Raw genomic sequence first — 18,288 nt, 5'->3', positions numbered from 1 at the left:
GACGAAGGTGGTCACGCACACGAGCCACCCGAGAGGGCGAGGCAGGGGGGCTTGGATTTTCTCCAGAAGGAGGCAGGGGCACTGGTGCAGGTGGCAGGGGCACAGTTTCTTCTGCAGGCTCGGCTTCTTCTGCAGGGGTCCCAGCACCCATGACAGAGAGCTGCACTGGCTACCTATTGTGTTCCGAGTCTGTTTCAAGGTGTTGGTATTGACCTTTAAAGCCCTCTATGGTCAGGGGCCTGTCTATCTGCGGGACCGCCTTTCTCCACATGTTCCCCAGAGAGCACTGCGTTCAGGGTCAAAAAATCTATTGTCTATCCCTGGACCAAAGGAGGCTAGGTTGCAGCTGACGCGAGCTAGGGCCTTCTCGGTGGCAGCACCAGAATTGTGTAATGCTCTCCCGGAGGCCATAAGGGCTCTGCAGGATCTCTCTACTTTCCACAGGGCCTGTAAGACCGAACTGTTTTGACAGGCCTTTGAGATCTAACCGGGAGAGAGCTGCCACTGTACATCATTATAGAGTACTATGTGATCACCGCTTATATTATATTGTAGTGATACAGCACCATGAAATGAAATGTTTTTAAAATTTAAAATTGTAATTATCTTTTATTGGTTTTAATTTGTAAAAATGAATGTTGTTAGCCGCCCTGAGTCCGCTTGCGGAGGGGGCAGGATAAAAATTTAAAGTAATAAAAAAACAAATTAAAAAAAATAAGAAGAAAGCTGAAAAATTAATTTGGTGCCTCAAAAAGCCTGTCTGAATTGGGTTAAACTAGGTTCTTTTAGCCCAATATCCTGTTTCCAAGTGTGTCCAGCCTCAAAGCCTCTGAGTTGGATGTGAAGGCAATCAAACAGCCTTCTCCTGTAATTTGTTCCTCAGTTATTTGGAGATATAATGCCTCCTTATGTGAAAGGTCCACAAGCATCATTGCTAACAGCTTTGTTTCTTTTGAAGTATTGCCAGTAATTCAAGCTTGGTCTTACTTTTGGTGCCCCCAGACCTTCCCTGTGAATAACAGTCACATGACCAGTTGAGAGATGGAAGAGAAGAAGAAGAAGAGGAGCCCCAAGGCCCACCTTTCTCAGCCAGTGCCCTCCAGTGCTTTGCGCAAGCTGCCCGTCCCTGCCAGCAAGAGCACCTCCTTCTCCCTGGGGATGCCTCACCTCCCATCACCAAAACAAAGAGCCAAGTTCAAGAGGTCAGTTCAGTTCTGCATTATGGAAAAGATCAGATAATCTATAATGACTGCTCATTCTTATTTGTCCAAGTAAAATTACTTTGTATGTTGTAACTTGATGTAATTGTATTCCTCAATACTCACTCAATTTTTAATAGTTCTTTTAATGATAATTTGTATATTTCATGAATTGTGTTATTGTATTACTTGAATTTTTGTATTTTGATAATCTTAAATAAAGTATATTTGAACCTAAAAAAAGAGAGAGTTACAGCCCAGAGGTCAGTTCAGGACTAGGGCAAAGTGGAGCAGTCTTTGGTATGGAGGATTTGAACCTGTAACCTGTTCATGGAATCACAGAATCATATAGTTGAAAGGGACCTCCAGGGTCATCTTGTCCAACCCCCTGCACAATGCAGGAAATTCACAAATACCTCCCCCTAAATTCACAGGATTTTCATTGCTGTCAGATGACCATGAATATTGAACTTGACATGAATGTTCTGTCTCAAAAGGAAGCAGGTCGTGCAATTTCACTGCACAGTTTGTCTCATTAAAGAACCATTACTAGCATTCATAGAGGTCTGCTATCATATGCAAGCCTACTGCTGTTTATCCATCCTTTTAAAAGCTTTACGGCAGCATTTAGGTTCTTGGGAAACTGCTTTCATGCAATGAAGGCAGGCTTGGTTTTGGTTTTTAGCCTTTGCACCTGTGATATGTAGTTCAAACTTTTCCCATCTTGAATGCTTTCCCCCAAAATACTTTTTGAATTGCTATTAAATCAAGGAAGTAGAATCAGCAGTGCTGTAGCTGGGACCAAACTGGTGCCAAAGTGGTTTCATGTTCTCAAAATTGTTGCATTAGCACAACTCAAAATGGCATGTGCTTTCTGTTCAACAATGCATTGTATGAATACAATGAATACATTGTGCAACAGCTATGCACAATAATCATTGTATCAGCTGCCTTTCTCCTTTCCTCTCTCTGCAATGTTGGCTTTCTCTAGGTTCTCAAGGCTACATATTCCCTGCCCTCTGCCAAGAAGACTAAATGATAATCTATTTTATTATTTTATATTATTTCATTCAATTTCATCTGAAACAAATAGTTGAATAGGATTAGATTTTGTCTGGTAGGACCTTAAAGACCAACAAAATTTCTAGGGTTTACGCTTTCAAGAGTCAAAGCTCTCTTCATTAGATACATCAGACAAGTTGGTCTTGTCTGTGCTCTTAGTGGGATGCCTTTGCTCACTCTCACAGGTGTTTTGCCCTTATGCGAATTTTAAAATAGCTTTCCATGAAAAAAGGTTCCTTGCATGTTCTTAGAAAGGCTATCCTTAAACCATTTTTATAAAAGCTAAATCCCTTCACAAGGGAAGGGCCCTCTGTGCATGTTTAGGGCCACTCATCTTAAGGTGGCCACATATGACGCTTTTAAAAATAAAATTTTTGGCAATCTTTTGTGGCACCTGTGAGAGCAAAGCTCAATTAGGGATTCTGTAAAAATATTACATTCAATGCCTTGAGGATTTCTTATGGTTGTATTGAAGTGTTTTGATTGTGAGGAAAGCCAGCATGGCCTAGTGGTTAAAGTGCCAGACTAGGATCTGAGAAATCCAGGTTCGAATCCCTACTCTGCCATAGAAACTTGCTTCTGTGGGCCAGTCAAATGCTCTCAACCTCATCTATCTCACAGGGTTGTTGTGAGAATAAAACATAGGACTAAAAAGCCACTTTTGGTCCCCACTGGGAAGAAAGGCAGGATATTAATAAATAAAAATTAAATAAATAAAATAAAGAGCAGTCCCCCCACCCCAGCCAAGCTCCTAAGGTCCAGATACCAGCCTGGACAGAGCTGGTGACCCTGTGATGACGTATACAGTGGGGCAGCTTCCCCAGGTAGCAGGTTTGACAGGGCCCATGGGGCACAACCCTATCTAGCCTCCACTGAAATGAGTAAGAGGCAATGCTGTGTAGTGGTTAGAGTGTCAATCTAGGATTGGAAAGATCTATGTTTAAATACTCCCCAAGTGGACCTTCGGCCTGTTGTGTTTTCTTAGTCTAATGCTACCTCAGAGGATTGTTGTGTGGGTAATGTAGAGAAAAAAGAACTCTGTCTTGGATCCCATGGAGGTCAGGTGGCCTTATGGCCTTGCATGGGGTTCATGGGCAATGTTCCCGCTAAGCTATAGAGTCATCTGAGCAGAAATTCTATTTTGTGATCTACTGGTATTAAAGTTGTGAGCTACTGCATAAATTAATTTGCTCTGGGGCCATTTTCTGAGTTAAGACAAAAATGTGTGAGTCAGAAGCTAAAAAACTGTGAGCTAGCTCACACTAACTCAGCATAGAGGGAACACTGGTCATGAGTGCTTTACCTGTGGTGAAGTGTTTGACTTCTCGACTCAGCTAAAGTGTCAGTTTCCCATGTGCTTTGGTACAGAGCACCTTCTTTTCTCATGCTTTGTACCTGTGGCACAGACTGGCCTGGGTTTATGTGGGTTAATCTGGGACAGGAAGAGACGTGTAGAAGACGAGGCTTTCAGAAGCCCTTCAGCCCAGGGCACGTGAGGCCATCCCATCATTTGGGCTGCATCTCTTACTCCTTGTAAGGAGATCAGATGTTATCCTGGGAAGATTCTTGGCCACTGCCCTCCACATGTAACGTCTTAGCTGGCCCTTTAGCACAAGGAAGTGGATTGCCCTGGACCAGCCCCTCTGGCAACATGCCTCCTTGGAAAGGAAAGGGGAAGTGATGCCGGTGGCTGCTGTCTCCCGGGCTGGCTTTACCTTATTGTCCTTTGTGTCTGTTGCAGAGCAAACAAAGAGAAGCCCCGAGCCCCACAGCCTGCAGGCAGCACCGGGACTACGGTGGGCGCCCCTCTGCAGCACTCTTTCCTGACTGATGTCTCAGATGTCTATGAAATGGAGGGGGGGCTCTTGAACCTGCTGAACGACTTTCATTCGGGGAAACTGCAGGCATTTGGTAAGTTCTTCAAGGGCGGGACCATCAGATGTGTGTGTGGAGCTGATGGCCTTCCTGGCCAGTGTGTTGTCATTGGCAGAGCATGGGATCAGAAACAGGAGCATTGGGTTCAAATCCCTGTTTGGCTGTGAAGCTCACTAGGAGGCTATGGATTGGGGGGGGGGGGTCTTCTTTTCACAAGGTTGTTGTGGGTGTCAGATGAGGTGACTTCAATGCATGCAGGTTACAGCTCCCAGAAATTCAAAAGGCAGTTTGGTGGAGTCTGTTCTGAGTGATCTGACATTGAGTCTGGCCACTTGCTGGGTGACCCTGAGTAGCTTACTGTCTGTTATCTGGAGTTCAGCTAACAAGACTAGGTGGTTAAAAATAAAACTGGTTGTTAGCCAACTCGGTGCAGACGAAAGGAAGTGGGTGGCATCATCTGCCACGAGATGTGTCGACAGCCGTCGGCACAGGTGGCTTTTAAAGCAGACTGGGCAAATATGTTTGGGAGCTCTGAGCCTTGCTAGTTAAATACAACCCCCATGTTTAAATGAAGTTGCTGGAGATATCTGTCCAATTGCTTTTGCAAAGAGAATCCTGAGCCTGGTGGCCTTTGGTCTCATCCAGTGGCGTTGTTTGGATGTTCTTAAAGAAACAGGCACCTGGCAGCCCATCTGGAGCCCTTTTTTGGGACAAAGCAAGGGGAAAAGTGAAATTAATATCAAACTGTAGCAGAAAGGTTACCAGCATGGAAGGAGCTGTGGCTCAGTGATAGATAGGGTTACCAGGTCCCCTCTGGCCACCGGTGGATGATGGTGGTGGGGAATTCCCAGATCCAGGTTGGGAAACTCCTAGAGATGTAGGGATGGAGCCTGGAGAGGGCAGGGACCTTGGTTGGATATACTGCTGTGGAGTCCACACTCCAAAGCATCCTTCTCCAGGGGAGCTGATCTCTGTAGTCTGGCAATAAACTGTAATTCGAGGGGATCCTCCCCAGGACCTGCCTGGAGCCTAGCCTAGAACAGCATCTGCTTGACATGCTTGACATCTGCCAGGTTTGATCCCTGGCATCTCTAGTTAAAAGGACTAGGTGGTAGGTAGGTGATGTGAAAGACCTGTCTCTAAGACTCTGGAGAGCCAATGCCAGTCTGAGTAGACAATACTGACCTTAATGGACCAAGGGTTCAGTTTAGTATAAGGCAGCTTCGTGGTGGCAATTCACAGAAAATTACCTGGATATCACATCTATATATTTCCCTTAATTCTAAGGAGCTTGAGGTAGCTCAAGTTCTTTTCCTATCCCCCACTCCCAACAACAGCCCTGCAAAGGAGGCTGGGTCTAGGATTAGCTGAGCTTCATGGATTAACCAAGCATATGAACCCAAGTCTTTCCAATCCCAGACCAGTCTTTTCTGTCAAGTCGGCAGATTCAATAACGAGTCGTTGTTGATACAAAGAAACTACTTTATTGATACTGATACTTGAGGCTAGGCCAGCATTGAAAAGACTAAAAAATAAACTGTAGATACATTGCATATAAGGACACTTCAAAGGGATTCCTAAGGGGGGAGGATTATGCAGAGAACATTCACAAATTGATGTTACCAATTTGTTCTCAGGCTTGCATGGCCTTGATCGTAGTGGGCTCCTGACTCCCTTCTGAGAGCCAGGCCTGAGAAGGCACAGATAAGACTTTCACATCTTTTCATTTCAAAGCAAGGACACTCACTTACAGGGAGGGAGGGGTAGGAAAGACATGAGCTAGCAGCATTTGAATATACTTTGGTTCTACCCAGAATGCTCTTTGATTGAGCCAGAGTTACAGACAGACTTGACATACTGCCCCCCCTAAGCCACTTCCCCAGCCCCATTGGAACATCTTTGATGGAACCTTTTGATCAGGTCTGGGGCTGAGATATTTTCCTCAGCCACCCATTCATTTTCGCTGACTGGGAAGTGTTTCCATTTTACTAAGTAATTCCGGACCCCTCTTTTGACTTTAGAGTCCAGGATTTCTTGGACCTCGTGATGTCTTTGGTTTCCAATTAACACAGGCTGGGGGGCTGGTGCTCGAGGATGCCAGGCCGAAGCCCCTCGACGGAGAAGGCTGCAATGAAATACAGGGTGTATTTTACTAAGTGCCTTTGGCAGCTTTAGTTCCACTGTCACCTGGTTTATGACTCTTTTGATCTTAAAGGGCCCCAGAAACCTATAGGCTAGTTTCCTCAAAGGTTGGCTGAGTGGCAGATTCTTAGTTGACACAAATACAGAGTCTCCCACCTTGAAATCCCATGCAGGAGCATGGGACTTGTCATTCTGCCTCTTGTAGGTTTCTTTAGCTGCTTCCAGATTCTCCTGAATCGTCTTCCAGCTCCCACTCGGCCCCTGCCACCATTGCTCAAAGGCGGTAGGCTCCGAGGGGGGTTCCCCTCCTGGCAATAGGAGCATGGGCTTTCTCTCATACCCATAGACCGTGGAGAAGGGGGAGGCCTTGGTAGAACTGTGCACACTATTATTATACCCATATTCAGCGAACGGGAGCAGGTCGATCCAGTCCGACTGTCGGTGATTAACAAAACATTGTAGGTACTGCTCTAGAACCCCGTTTACCCTCTCAGTCTGTCTGTCCGTCTGGGGGTGATAGGCAGAGCTCAAGCCTTGCTCAATCCCCACCAATTTACAGAACTCCCGCCAGAAGGTGGCAACGAACTGCGGCCCGCGGTTGCTAATGACCTTGTCCGGGAATGAGTGGAGTCGTGGTTGAAGAACAGTGCGGCCAATTTCTTTGCGGTGGGCAATTGCGCACAGGGAATAAAGTGAGCCTGTTTGGAGAAGGTATCTACCACCACCAGGATCACTGTCTTCCCATGGGAGGGGGGCAGCTCCACAATGAAATCCATAGACACCACTGACCAGGGGCGTTTCGCCGTCTCTAAGGGTTTGAGGAGTCCTGGGGTTTTCCCACCCCGTCTTTTGGCCATGATGCAGATGGGGCAAGAAGCCACGTACTCGGACACGTCCTTTTTTAGGGACGGCCACCAAAACTGCCTACTAATTAGATGCAGGGTTTTCACGTAGCCAAAGTGCCCCGCCAGCTTATTGGAGTGACAGAACTGCAGCACCTCTGCTCTTAAGCTTTTCGGGACGTACAGTTTTTCCCCTTTGTACCACAACCCGTCTCTTCCCTTCTGCACTCCATCAGGCCGTTCCTCTCCTTCCCCCTCTGTCTCCGCAGCCAGTTTTTCCTTGCTCAGCCCCTCCAACTCCCTCTTCTTTTGCGATGGGGCGGTGACCATGGCTGCTACTTGGGAGGGCGGAACTAAGGAGTCTAAGCAGTTTGGTGTAGTGGTTAAGTGTGTGGACTCTTATCTGGGAGAACCGGGTTTGATCCCCCACTCCTCCACTTGCACCTGCTGGAATGGCCTTGGGTCAGCCATAGCTCTGGCAGAGGTTGTCCTTGAAATGGCAGCTGCTGTGAGAGCCCTCTCCAGCCCCACCCACCTCACAGGGTGTCTGTTGTGGGGTAGGAAGGTAAAGGAGATTGTGAGCCGCTCTGAGACTCTTCGGAGTGGAGGGCGGGATATAAATCCAATATCTTCTTCTTCATCTTCTACTATTTCCTCCCTCTGGCTCTCGTGTTGCGGGAGACGCGAGAGGGTGTCCGCTAAGAAGTTTTTAGCCTCCGGTATGTACCGCAAGGTGAAATCGAATTTGGAGAAGAATCCCACCCACCGGATTTGCTTTTCACTCAGTTTTCGTTTCCCCGTGAGGGCTTCGAGGTTTTTGTGGTCCGTCCAGATTTCAAATGGCACTTTCGCCCCCTCCAACCAGGACCGCCACGTTTTTAGGGCGAACATCACCGCAAAAGCCTCTTTGTCCCACACTGACCAATTCCTCTGCTCTCCCGAGAACTTCCGGGAGATGTAGGCGCACGGCCTCAACTTCCCCCCCTCATCTTTCTGCATGAGAATGGCGCCGACGGCCACGTCGGAGGCGTCGCATTGCACAATGAAGGCCCGCTGCTCATCGGGGTGGCTCAAGACCGGTTTGCTTGTGAACAGACGCTTTAATTTGTCGAAGGCCGCTTGGCACTTCAGGGTCCAATTTTTTCGGGCTCCTGGCCGCTTGGCCTCGTGCCCTTCCCTTTCGTCTTTAGGAGCTCTGTTAAAGGGAGGGCGATTTGGGCGAACCCTTCTATGAAGGGCCTATAGAAATTTGCGAACCCGAGGAATGATTAGAGCTGTCTACGTGTCCTCAGGGGAACCCATTCTAAGACCGCCTGCACTTTGGCTGGGTCCATCGCCAGTCTCTTTTCTGACACACGGAACCCCAAATAGTCTAGCTCGGTCTGGTGGAATTCGCACTTAGACAGTTTGGCATAGAGTTGATGCTCTAGCAGGGTGCTGAGCACCTCCCTCACAAGTTTCACATGGGACTGTTCGTCCTGCGAGTGAATAATGATGTCATCCAGGTAAACCACCACCCCCTTGTACAAAAACTTTCTGAGTACATCATTAATAAAGTTCATGAACACCCCCGGGGCCCCCTGCAGTCCGAAGGGCATGACCAGATACTCGAACTGTCCCATGGGCATATTGAACGCTGTCTTCCATTCGTCCCCCTCCTTGATGTGCACTCAGAAGTACGTGTCCCTCAAGTCCAATTTGGTAAAGATCTTGCCCCCCGATATCGTGCTCAACAAGTCCCGGATGAAGGGGATGGGGTAGGTGTTGGAGGTGGAAATAGCATTTATCCCGCGAAAGTCCATGCAGTCTAAGCAAGCCATCCTTCTTCTTCCTAAATAGGACCAGGGCAGCATGGGGGGCCATAGCCGGTCTAATGAAACCCCTCTCCAAGTTCTGGTCTAGGAACTTCCGGAGCTCCTTCTTCTCTGCCCATCCCATAGGGTACAGTTTTGCTCGGGGCAGGATTTCCCCCGGAATTAGCTCTATGGCACAGTCCGTGTCCTGGTGGGAGGGGTAGCTGGTTGGCTCCCTGCTCACAAAACACCCCCATCAGATCCCGATAGGCTTTCGGGACGGCGTGAACCTCCTCTACAGACATGCACACCCGTTCCTTGGCTACTGGAGCTCGTGGGCCCCAGGCTGGATCCCACAGGTGCCTTGCACAGAGGGGTTCTCCAAACCTGATGGTCTGCGCTCCCCACCTAATGCGGGGCTCGTGCTTCTCTAGCCATCCCACCCCCAGGACCACTGGATAGGAGTACGATGGGGCAATAACGAAAGACTCCTGGTCCCAGTGCTCCTCAATCCCCATCAGGAAGGGCTGGGTCTCTAGTTTACAGGGTTCCCCTCACATCACTGACCCATCCATTTGTTCAAACTGCATGGGGCAGGGTAGTGGTGTGCTCTTGAGCCCCAGCGCTTCAACTATTTTGGGGGATATCAGTTCTCGATTGCATCCCGAGTCTATTAAGGCCTGGACCTGCATGAACCTTTTCAGGTTAGGGTTCAGCAGTTTCACTGTTACAAAATACAAACGTCCCGTTACTCTCATCCTCACTGGTGCCTCTTCCGGCTCGACCTGCTGGCTGGCACCCTTCAAAGCAGGTCGGTCTCGTTTCCTGCCGGCTCGGATGCCCAGGCCAAATCTCCCAGTTCCGCAGACAGCAGCACCTCCTCGTCCGGCTCCTCGGCCAAGGCAACCCTGGTTTTCACCGCTTCCTTAGGGCGGCTGGCCGGCTTCTTAGGGGTCGGAGCGTTGGACTTCGTCCCCCCTTGCGGGACCTTGGGAAGAGGGGGGTTCGGGCAGCTGGAGGCCAAGTGGTTCGGGTCGCCGCACCTGAAGCATTTGCGGGACCCCGCAGCTGCTCCTCCTCCCCCGGTGGCCTTCTTCGGCTCGAATTTTGGGGGGGCAGGTTTCTGTTGGCTCTTCCCTGACTGGTGCAGGCGCTGCATCGCCACCCGTTCCATGTTAGTCTCGACCTCCCCTGCCAGTTGTATCCATCCCACTAGGGTGGTGGGCCTGGCTTGGGTGAGGGCCCGATCCAGGATACTGGCGTTCAGGCCCCGGGTGAAGTGCTCGATCTTCATTAGCTCGCTCCATCCCCGGACCTTTGCCGCATTCGCCTGGAACTCTGCAGCATACTCCCGGATGGATCGGGACCCTTGCTGCACGCATCTCTTGGAGAGGGTCTTCGTATTGAGCCATCAGAGCCTGGAGGAAGGTTTGCACATAGTCCAGTTCGGGGCTCATGGCCTCGTATAGACTCATGTACCATCTCTTCGCAGCCCCTCTCAGCTTCAAGCCCAAATAATCCACTCTGCTGAACTCATCGGGGAACGTATTTCCCCAGTAGTACATATAACTGTTCGCTTGGATGGCGAAGTAGTCCACCTCTTCTGGATCCCTGTCAAAAGTGGCTTCCAGCTCTCTCCCTTGCCCCCCGTCTCTCAGGGCGGCAGGGCCCGCTGGTCTTGGCACCGGCCCTCTCGCATGGGGAGCTGCCAGCAGCAGGGCGGTAGGAGCCCGGGGCTTTGGGGCCGGAGGGGGTCTCCGGGGTCCGCCCAATCCCAAGGCACGGGAGAATTGAGCGGTCATCGCTTGCATCTCCTCCTTCAGCCCCTTGATCGCCCCATCGACCTCTTTGTGAACCATTGCTCGGAACATGCGAGCGTCCTCCTCGGGCATGTCTTTAGGCAGTGGTTCTTCTTCTCCCCCCCCCCCGGCATACTCAGGGTCGTCCTCTGGTACCTGGACGATGATGATGCTGTCCACCTCACCCGGCTTGAGGGTGCTTGGGTTGATGGGTTCTGGTTCGGCCATCTGCACCCTCCTCATGTGGCGGGTCATGATGGCATCTCAGCGGATCAGTGCCTCGTCCATGGTGGTGGTCGAGGTCCGCTGGTGGTATTGCCGGGGGGTGATCACCAGCTGGAACTGCGGAGGGGAGGCAGCCACTCTCCTGGTGTCCAAGACATGCCAAGGCGCCTCCTGCTCCCCTTCCTCGTAGGGAAGCTCCCCGTCTCCCGGAATCTTTTCAGCCATCTGGTTACAAAGGTGCCAGGACGGTTGAGCTTCAGATCGGGAGTCTTTTCAAAATGTCAAGTCGGCAGATTCAATAACGAGTTGTTGTTGATACAAAGAAACTACTTTATTGATACTGATACTTGAGGCTAGGTCAGCATTGAAAAGACTAAAGAATAAACTGTAGATACATTGCATATAAGGGACACTTCAAAGGGATTCCTAAGGGGGGAGGATTATGCAGGGAACGTTCACACATTGATGTTACCAATTTGTTCTCAGGCTTGCATGGCCTTGATCGTAGTGGGCTCCTGACTCCCTTCCGAGAGCCAGGCCTGAGAAGGCACAGATAAGACTTTCACATCTTTCCATTTCAAAGCAAGGACACTCACAACAGGGAGGGAGGGGTAGGAAAGACATGAGCTAGCAGCATTTGAATATACTTTGGTTCTACCCAGAATGCTCTTTGATTGAGCCAGAGTTACAGACAGACTTGACATTTTCTAGCCCCTGTCTCATGTGATGAGATCTGTTTAATTTACTGTCTATTAAACAACTGTAATACAAAATCAATTGCTGGTTCTCTGTTCAGTGCATGGGTTTTGAAGTGGACCTGTTTTTAGTGTTCCTGCTACTCTGCTTTACTGAATGGCAGAAAACACTTTTTAAACGCTGATGCAAAATTGCCATTTTGAATCAGGGAAATTAGTACAAAAAGGTCCAAAGGTCACTACTGGGAATTGCATTTCTCACCAGGATTATACTTTGCTTGTGAGGGAAGCAAAGCTAGAGGTTGGTTTTAGAATCTTCTGGAGGCTGCATAGGGTAACGCCCATGTTCTTCATCCGGACTGGCACAGGAAAGGAATGTTCTTTCGAACAATTGGAGCACGTTCGGGAGATGCAGGAAAAGTTGGCCCGTCTGCACTTCAGCTTGGATGTCTATGTGGAGGAGCTCTCTGAGGACCAGAAGAAAACTGTGGCTGACAGGAATCTGGATCAGCTACTGACAAACGTAAGAGCTGCCAAGGATCTTGGCCCTTCCTTTTCCGCTTGTTCTTCCTCTCTCCCATCTTCTCTTTCAGCCAGAAAAATGAGTTGCAAATTTTACCCAAGCTGTTCTAGAAATATATATAGCTAGTTGACCTGAAGTATTTGAGATTTAACGTTAATCTTCCTAAGCAGTTGGAATGTTTTTGAATATTTCATGACCAGCAGCAGTCAGCTTTTGTTGAGGGTATACTTGCAAGTGATAGCTCACCTGCCCACTGAGACAGATTTTGCCATGAGTGCCTCTAATGGAGGCCAGGTTAGTGTTAATGTGGATAAGGTCCTCCCCCATCCCTGATGTGGCCTCATTTATGATGTTTCCTCCCTAGAGATCCCCTGCCAAGGCCACTTTTTTGGTTAAACCCTGTGGTTTTCCTACCAAGTTTTAAAGTTAGTGAAATTACATGATTTTGCCACCATCTGTGGAATATGGTTCTTTGCCTGTGCAAAATGCCTTCTTTTAGCCCCTGAGTTTTCCTTCATTGATACTCAAGACTGGAGAGTCCTCTCTCAGCCCCACCCATTTCACAGGGTGCCTGTTGTGGAGGAAGAAGATAAAGGAGATTGTAAGCCACTCTGAGCCTCTGATTCAGAGAGAAAGGCGGGGTATAAATCTGCAGTCTTCTTCTTCTTGAACTTGTTTGGCACTTGGCTTCCATCTGCACAGTTGTCCCCTCCCAGTCCTTAGTTATTGAGGAAGTTTTTTACTTTGACTTAGAGCTGCCAACCTCCAGGTGGAGCCTGGATTTCTCCCAGAATTACAACTGACCTCCAGACTACAGAGATCATTTCCCTTGGAGAAAATGGTTGTTTTGGAAGTTGGACTTTATTGCATCACATCCCTGTTGAACTTCTTCTTCAGTTCAGCCCCCAAATCTCCTGTAATTTCACAAGGAAGATTTGACAACTCTAATTTAGCTGGTTCTGAAGTTGCTTGCTTTTGTTGATAGTTTTCTCCTTTCTATTTGCAGTTGGAAGAGCTCAGCAACTCCATGTATCCTTCCTGTGGGATTTGAAGGGGACCCCAGTTCGTGCTTCAGAGGGAAAGCATTAGTGACCAGGGTGGGGGTGGAGTGGACAGGATGTTCTTCTTCAGAGGAAAGATGCTGTGTCTCCATGGTGGACTCAGGTAAAAGTATACATGAGGCCAGCACCGGCCCGAGGGCACAGACTCGCAGCCTGCCACTCCCTCCACAGCTCCCCCCGCATCTTCCTCTCACCCCCGCGCCTCTTCCTTCCTCCCTTCCCCACCCCAGGTCTGTTTCAATGTCTGGAATGCACCACCGCTCCCCTGCTATCTAAAGACGTCCCCCCTGCCAGTCAGCTGATCAGTGCGGCGTTCATTGTCTGTCAGTGCTGGGGCAGGCCAGCAGCAGCACGAAGGAACTGTGTCCAGGAAGTGCGGAAGAGGGAGCAGCGGCAGTGCCCTTTCAGGACGTGGTTCCTTTGTGCTGCTGCTGGCTGTCCCTGGCACTGACAGTGAGCGCCACATGGGTTTACCCGCCAATCAGCTGATTGGCAGGGGGGGTGCCTTTAGATAGCCCGGGAGAGGCACTCAACCACGGTTCCGGGCATTGAAATAGACCTGGGGTGGGGAAGGGAGGGAGGAGGAAGCTGAGGAGTGGGCAAAGTAGGTGTTTGCCTAGGGGGAAGGGGGGGAAGGCTGAATTTGGCGACTCTACCCTGCTGGCAGCCTAGGCAACCGCCTAGTTTGCCTAGTGGATGAACTGGCCCTGCATGAGGCTGGCATTCTGTGACTCAACTCCAAATGATTCTAAAAGGCAGCTGGGATAATCTTGGATTGGGATTACAGTGCTGGGAAGGGAGGAATGCTAATTTTCCCCACTGGCTGCTTCAAGCCCACTAATGAAAAGGGGATGTCTTCCTTACACACATTCTTTCTCTATTTAACGGCACTGAGGGGCCATTTCTGACTGGAGAAACAGCATAGAGGGAAAAATACCTCCCTCCTTGCCCAGCACTGTGATCTTGGTCTATATTCTACCCCCACCCCCCATATACACCCACAGCCATTTCTTAGGATCAAACAACACCTCTGGAGTTTCAATCACAGGGCTTCAGAGTCAAGAAAGTTGGACCCACTGGGTCAAGAGAACTTTTTTAAATAGTGTGGCATAAGAACAGGAGCTGAGAGCCAGAAAGCCCCCCTCCCCCTCCTTTCAAATCTCCCCTTTGCCATGAACTCAGCAGGGGGCCTTAGGGAAATGCTGTCCCTTGGTCTCAACTCCTTACTTCATCTGCAGTATGAAGAAGGCTGATCTACCTTACAGGGTTGTTGGTCTGTAAGATGCTTTCCTTAGCATAAGGTTAGGTTGGGCCTCTACAAGGTTTTTATATGAGTTTGTAATAAACACATGTACTTTTGTTTTTAACTATTGTGGTTTTTAACTTTTGGCCCCTTACTAGTACTCTAAACTTCCTTTGGAGGTTTTTGCTTGGTTGGTTTAGTTTCTTTTCCCATCTCTTTTTGGTAGCGATACCTGCTTCCTCTTCCCCTTCACCACCTCAGTCTATTGATTATCAAACCTGCTTCTACTATCTGCCTCTTCTCCTAGCCTTTTTCCCATTGGTTACACTAGAATTTGACAGTATGTAGGGAACTGATTGTGTGTTTGTATAACACTGTAAAGTGGTGTTAGAAACAGGGCTATGCTCTTTTTATGAAGAGGTTACTTTGTTTTCAGTCCTTCCTCTGTCAGTGGGTATAGTATGGGACAACACATTTAAGCTTCTGGGAGGTGGAATAACTGTTAACACAGATGTGGTCTTGATCTGGAAAACCTGGGGGAAGGGACAGGATCTTGGCTCCTCCTGTTTTCACTTAATGCAATATCTCAGTCAGAAGCTGCACTTGGCAGAAAACCCTGACCTGGAAGACACCTCCACAGCTTAGAGGAAGCAAAGCAGCAGCCCAAGACTTCTCTTTGAGTAGAGTGGGAAGACTTGGCAAAGGAACAGTGGACCTGAGAAAGATGTTTGTAGCAGAGTCTGCCCCTGAATGGTTCAGGGAAAGAAAGCTGAAATCATATGTATCTAGGGGGAAGTGGGGATTTGGGTCTGGGTTCGAACTGACTGCAGAAAAATCAAGCGCAGAAGTAACCAACTCTTGGAAATTAAGTGGTGGACATGTCATGGGAAGAAAGCCAAGAGGAATCTGGTCTTCTGCACCCTGGGATTGTGCCCTGGAATATTTTCTGATATTGCAAGAGATCATGTGTATGTGTGTGCACGCTGTCATTGGGCCATGCAGAGCTGCTGCTTCTAGTGGGCCAGCTCTTATCTCCTGAGGCATTTGGCATGAGTTTCAGATTGCTTTTTCACATGTTGGATAATGAACTTCCAATGCACTTTAGCAATTGTTTGTAACTGGATTTTTCTACAGGAATGCACATTGGGAATTCTTTGTAAGCAGGGCTTTTTTCCCTAGAAAAATAGGTGCCAGAACTCTCAAGAGGGAAATGAAGTGTTCTGAAACATTTTTTTAGAATGTTGTTTCCCCAAAGAGGTTCCGGACTCTGTTCCACCACGTTCCCCAAGGAAAAAAAACACTGTAAAGTGCATTATCCAGGGTGTGTGAAAGCAGCCTCAAGTATGGGTTAAAAGCTATCAGCAAGAACCATCACCCTGTCCATTGCGAAGGAATTTAAGCATACAAAACAGAAATTGTGCTGTTTTTGTTGTAACCTCTGCCATTTGGCCACAATCCCTGTACCCTTTTATTGTGTTGGGGGCTGAGGCTGCAGTCCTGAGCATGCAGTCTTGACTCTTTTTGTGACATCTTGTCTGTCATTTGGGTAATTGGGTTGGGGAGAAACAGCAGCAGAAGCCGAGGGTTTTCTTTGAAGTAGAAGATTCAGTGAAGTGGCATGATAGAATTTAAATGGGTGGTACCGCTCTCATGGGGATGGCAGCCCTCGAACTCTCCAGGTGCTTTTGTGTTAATGCTGTCAGTCCATCTGAAAAGGGATGGAATGTGAATTGCTGTGTGATACAGACCAGGTGATTTGGTGAGTGCTTGCAAGAAGTCCTATGAAGACAACAAACTAGGATGGAGGAAGGTAACTCAGGGCAAAGCATAACTTTGGGGGCTTCTTCCAGCAGTCTCCCCATGCTGTCAGTAGATAATTTAGAGTGTTAAAGTACGTGCAATAGTTTTAGATGGGTAGCTGTGTTGGTATGCAGTAAAACAGCGAGGTTCAGTCCAGTAGTATCTTGAAGACCAAGAACATTTCCAGGGTATAAGCTTTCAAGAAGCAAGCGGGAAAGTTCATTGGTCTTTAAGGTGCTACAGGACTTGAATCTTGCTCTAAGTACATGGAATATCACTGCAATAATTTAGTATATAGTTCAATGTGTATTTTTATTAAATACTAAATCCATTAATAACTGAATGCTGAATCATGCAGTAGGCAAATAGGCTTCCTAGCTGCCTCTATAAGCCATTGCCTAGAACAGGGGTCCTCAAACTTTTTAAATAGGGGGCCAGTTCACTGTCCCTCAGACTGTTGGAGGGCCGGACTGCCATTACTGTACAGGGCTGCGGGCCGTCAGTTCTCCGTCTTCTGCATCTCTCTCCCTTCCCCACACCACACACCCCAGCCTGGGAACTCACCTCACCTCGGTATCACCTCACACTCTGTCTCCGCCGCCTCAGCCCAGTGCCGGAAGTGTGCGTTGCTAACGCAAGTTTAGGTCGAACGTCACTTCCGGTCTGATTTTGCCATAACCCAGTGGGCCGCATAAGCGTCCTCAGCGGGCCGCATCTGGCCCGCGGGCCGTAGTTTGAGGACCCCTGGCCTAGAAGGTCAAAGGTCAGACAGGCACAGCCTTGCTTGTCCTTTGGGCTATAAGAACCAGTAGACCGGGGGTTCTTAGTTTTGTGGGGCTTGGGGCGGTTTAACCTCTCTTGGATCTTTGGAATTCAATGGCTCCTTAACTTGCTCACATCTCTTGAGAACAATTTTTCCCCTTTCTTATAAAAACCGTTGGTATTGACTAATTAGAACTATTTAAATAAAAAGACCATGTTGATCCAGTGTTGCCCACTCCACTTTGATTTCAGGCCTGGAATTGGGATGTTTTGTTTTGTGGGATTCCCCCCCCCCCTTCCCCTCAGAGCTCTTTCAGAAGCAGCACAGGTATGACAGAGATCTACCAGACCTGACAGCCTGGTGCCTGGATCCTGGCTCAGCTGGGATGGCAGGAGTAGCTGGGCATGTTCAAAAAGGGCACAGCAAACAAAGTGTCTCAGTGGGGCTGCCATCCTCATGCCAGGAAATTCCCAACCTGGAGTTGGCAACTCTACATTTCAGTGGGGCTTCCTGCACACCAGGGCTTTTTTTGTAGTAGGAACTCCTTTACATATTAGGCCACACCCTGGATGTAGCCAATCCTTCTGGAACTAACAGTAGGCCCTGTACTAAGACTAAGAGCCCTGTGCCAAACAATCCTCTTGGAGGATTGGCTACATCAGGAGTGTGTGGCCTAATATGCAAAGGAGTTCCTGCTACAAAAAAAGCCCTGCTGCACCAACAGACACTGTTCAACTTAGACTTGCCCCAATGGCAGGAATGAACTTGCTCATTGGCTGCTGCCAAGGAGAGTAGCACACAAGGAAGCGATGGATGAGGTGAGGCCGGGCAGTGTGCCCCATGTGTCCTAGGCAGCTCTGTTAGTTCCTGGCTGCCAGCAGTTCACCAGCAATTTTCACCTTCACGTTAAAGGGCCAGTTAGGCTTGCCAGCGGGGGTTCTTCCACTTTCCCAGGCTCCTTCCTGCCCCCAGTCAGCTGGCCGGCAGGGGGAAGCCCTGCCCCCACAGCCACCATATGACTTTCCACCTCTGGAGGCTTCAGTCTCTGATTGGAAAGGCTTCCTCTTGGGATGGTGTGTCTGTGAAGAAGTTGGCAGCAACTCGTGAGTATAGATGCCAATTCCTCACTTCAGAGTCGCCAGAAACGGGGGAGAGGGAGGGAAATGTCTGCTGGGCACGTCATTATTCCCTATGTGGAGATCAATTCTCATAGGGTATAATGGGGAATTGATCTGGAGGTATCGGGGGCTCCGAGGGGATTGTTCT

At 48.9% G+C, this 18,288-nt stretch overlaps 1 protein-coding gene across 1 annotated transcript; it reads left to right on the top strand.

The window, feature by feature from the left end:
- The first annotated feature begins 1,013 nt into the window (after nucleotides 1-1,013).
- Nucleotides 1,014-15,415, top strand: CCDC28B (coiled-coil domain containing 28B). Its single transcript, XM_060257957.1, has 5 exons — nucleotides 1,014-1,202; nucleotides 4,003-4,172; nucleotides 12,001-12,155; nucleotides 13,162-13,184; nucleotides 15,050-15,415. The coding sequence occupies exons 1-5, from the start codon at nucleotides 1,042-1,044 to the stop codon at nucleotides 15,102-15,104; spliced, it is 564 nt and encodes a 187-aa protein (XP_060113940.1). The 5' UTR covers nucleotides 1,014-1,041; the 3' UTR covers nucleotides 15,105-15,415.
- The last annotated feature ends 2,873 nt before the right edge of the window (nucleotides 15,416-18,288 follow it).

The sequence above is a fragment of the Heteronotia binoei genome, chromosome 17, assembly GCF_032191835.1.
Source record: "Heteronotia binoei isolate CCM8104 ecotype False Entrance Well chromosome 17, APGP_CSIRO_Hbin_v1, whole genome shotgun sequence".
NCBI lineage: Eukaryota > Metazoa > Chordata > Lepidosauria > Squamata > Gekkonidae > Heteronotia > Heteronotia binoei.
This window is presented reverse-complemented; position numbering and strand designations above follow the sequence as displayed.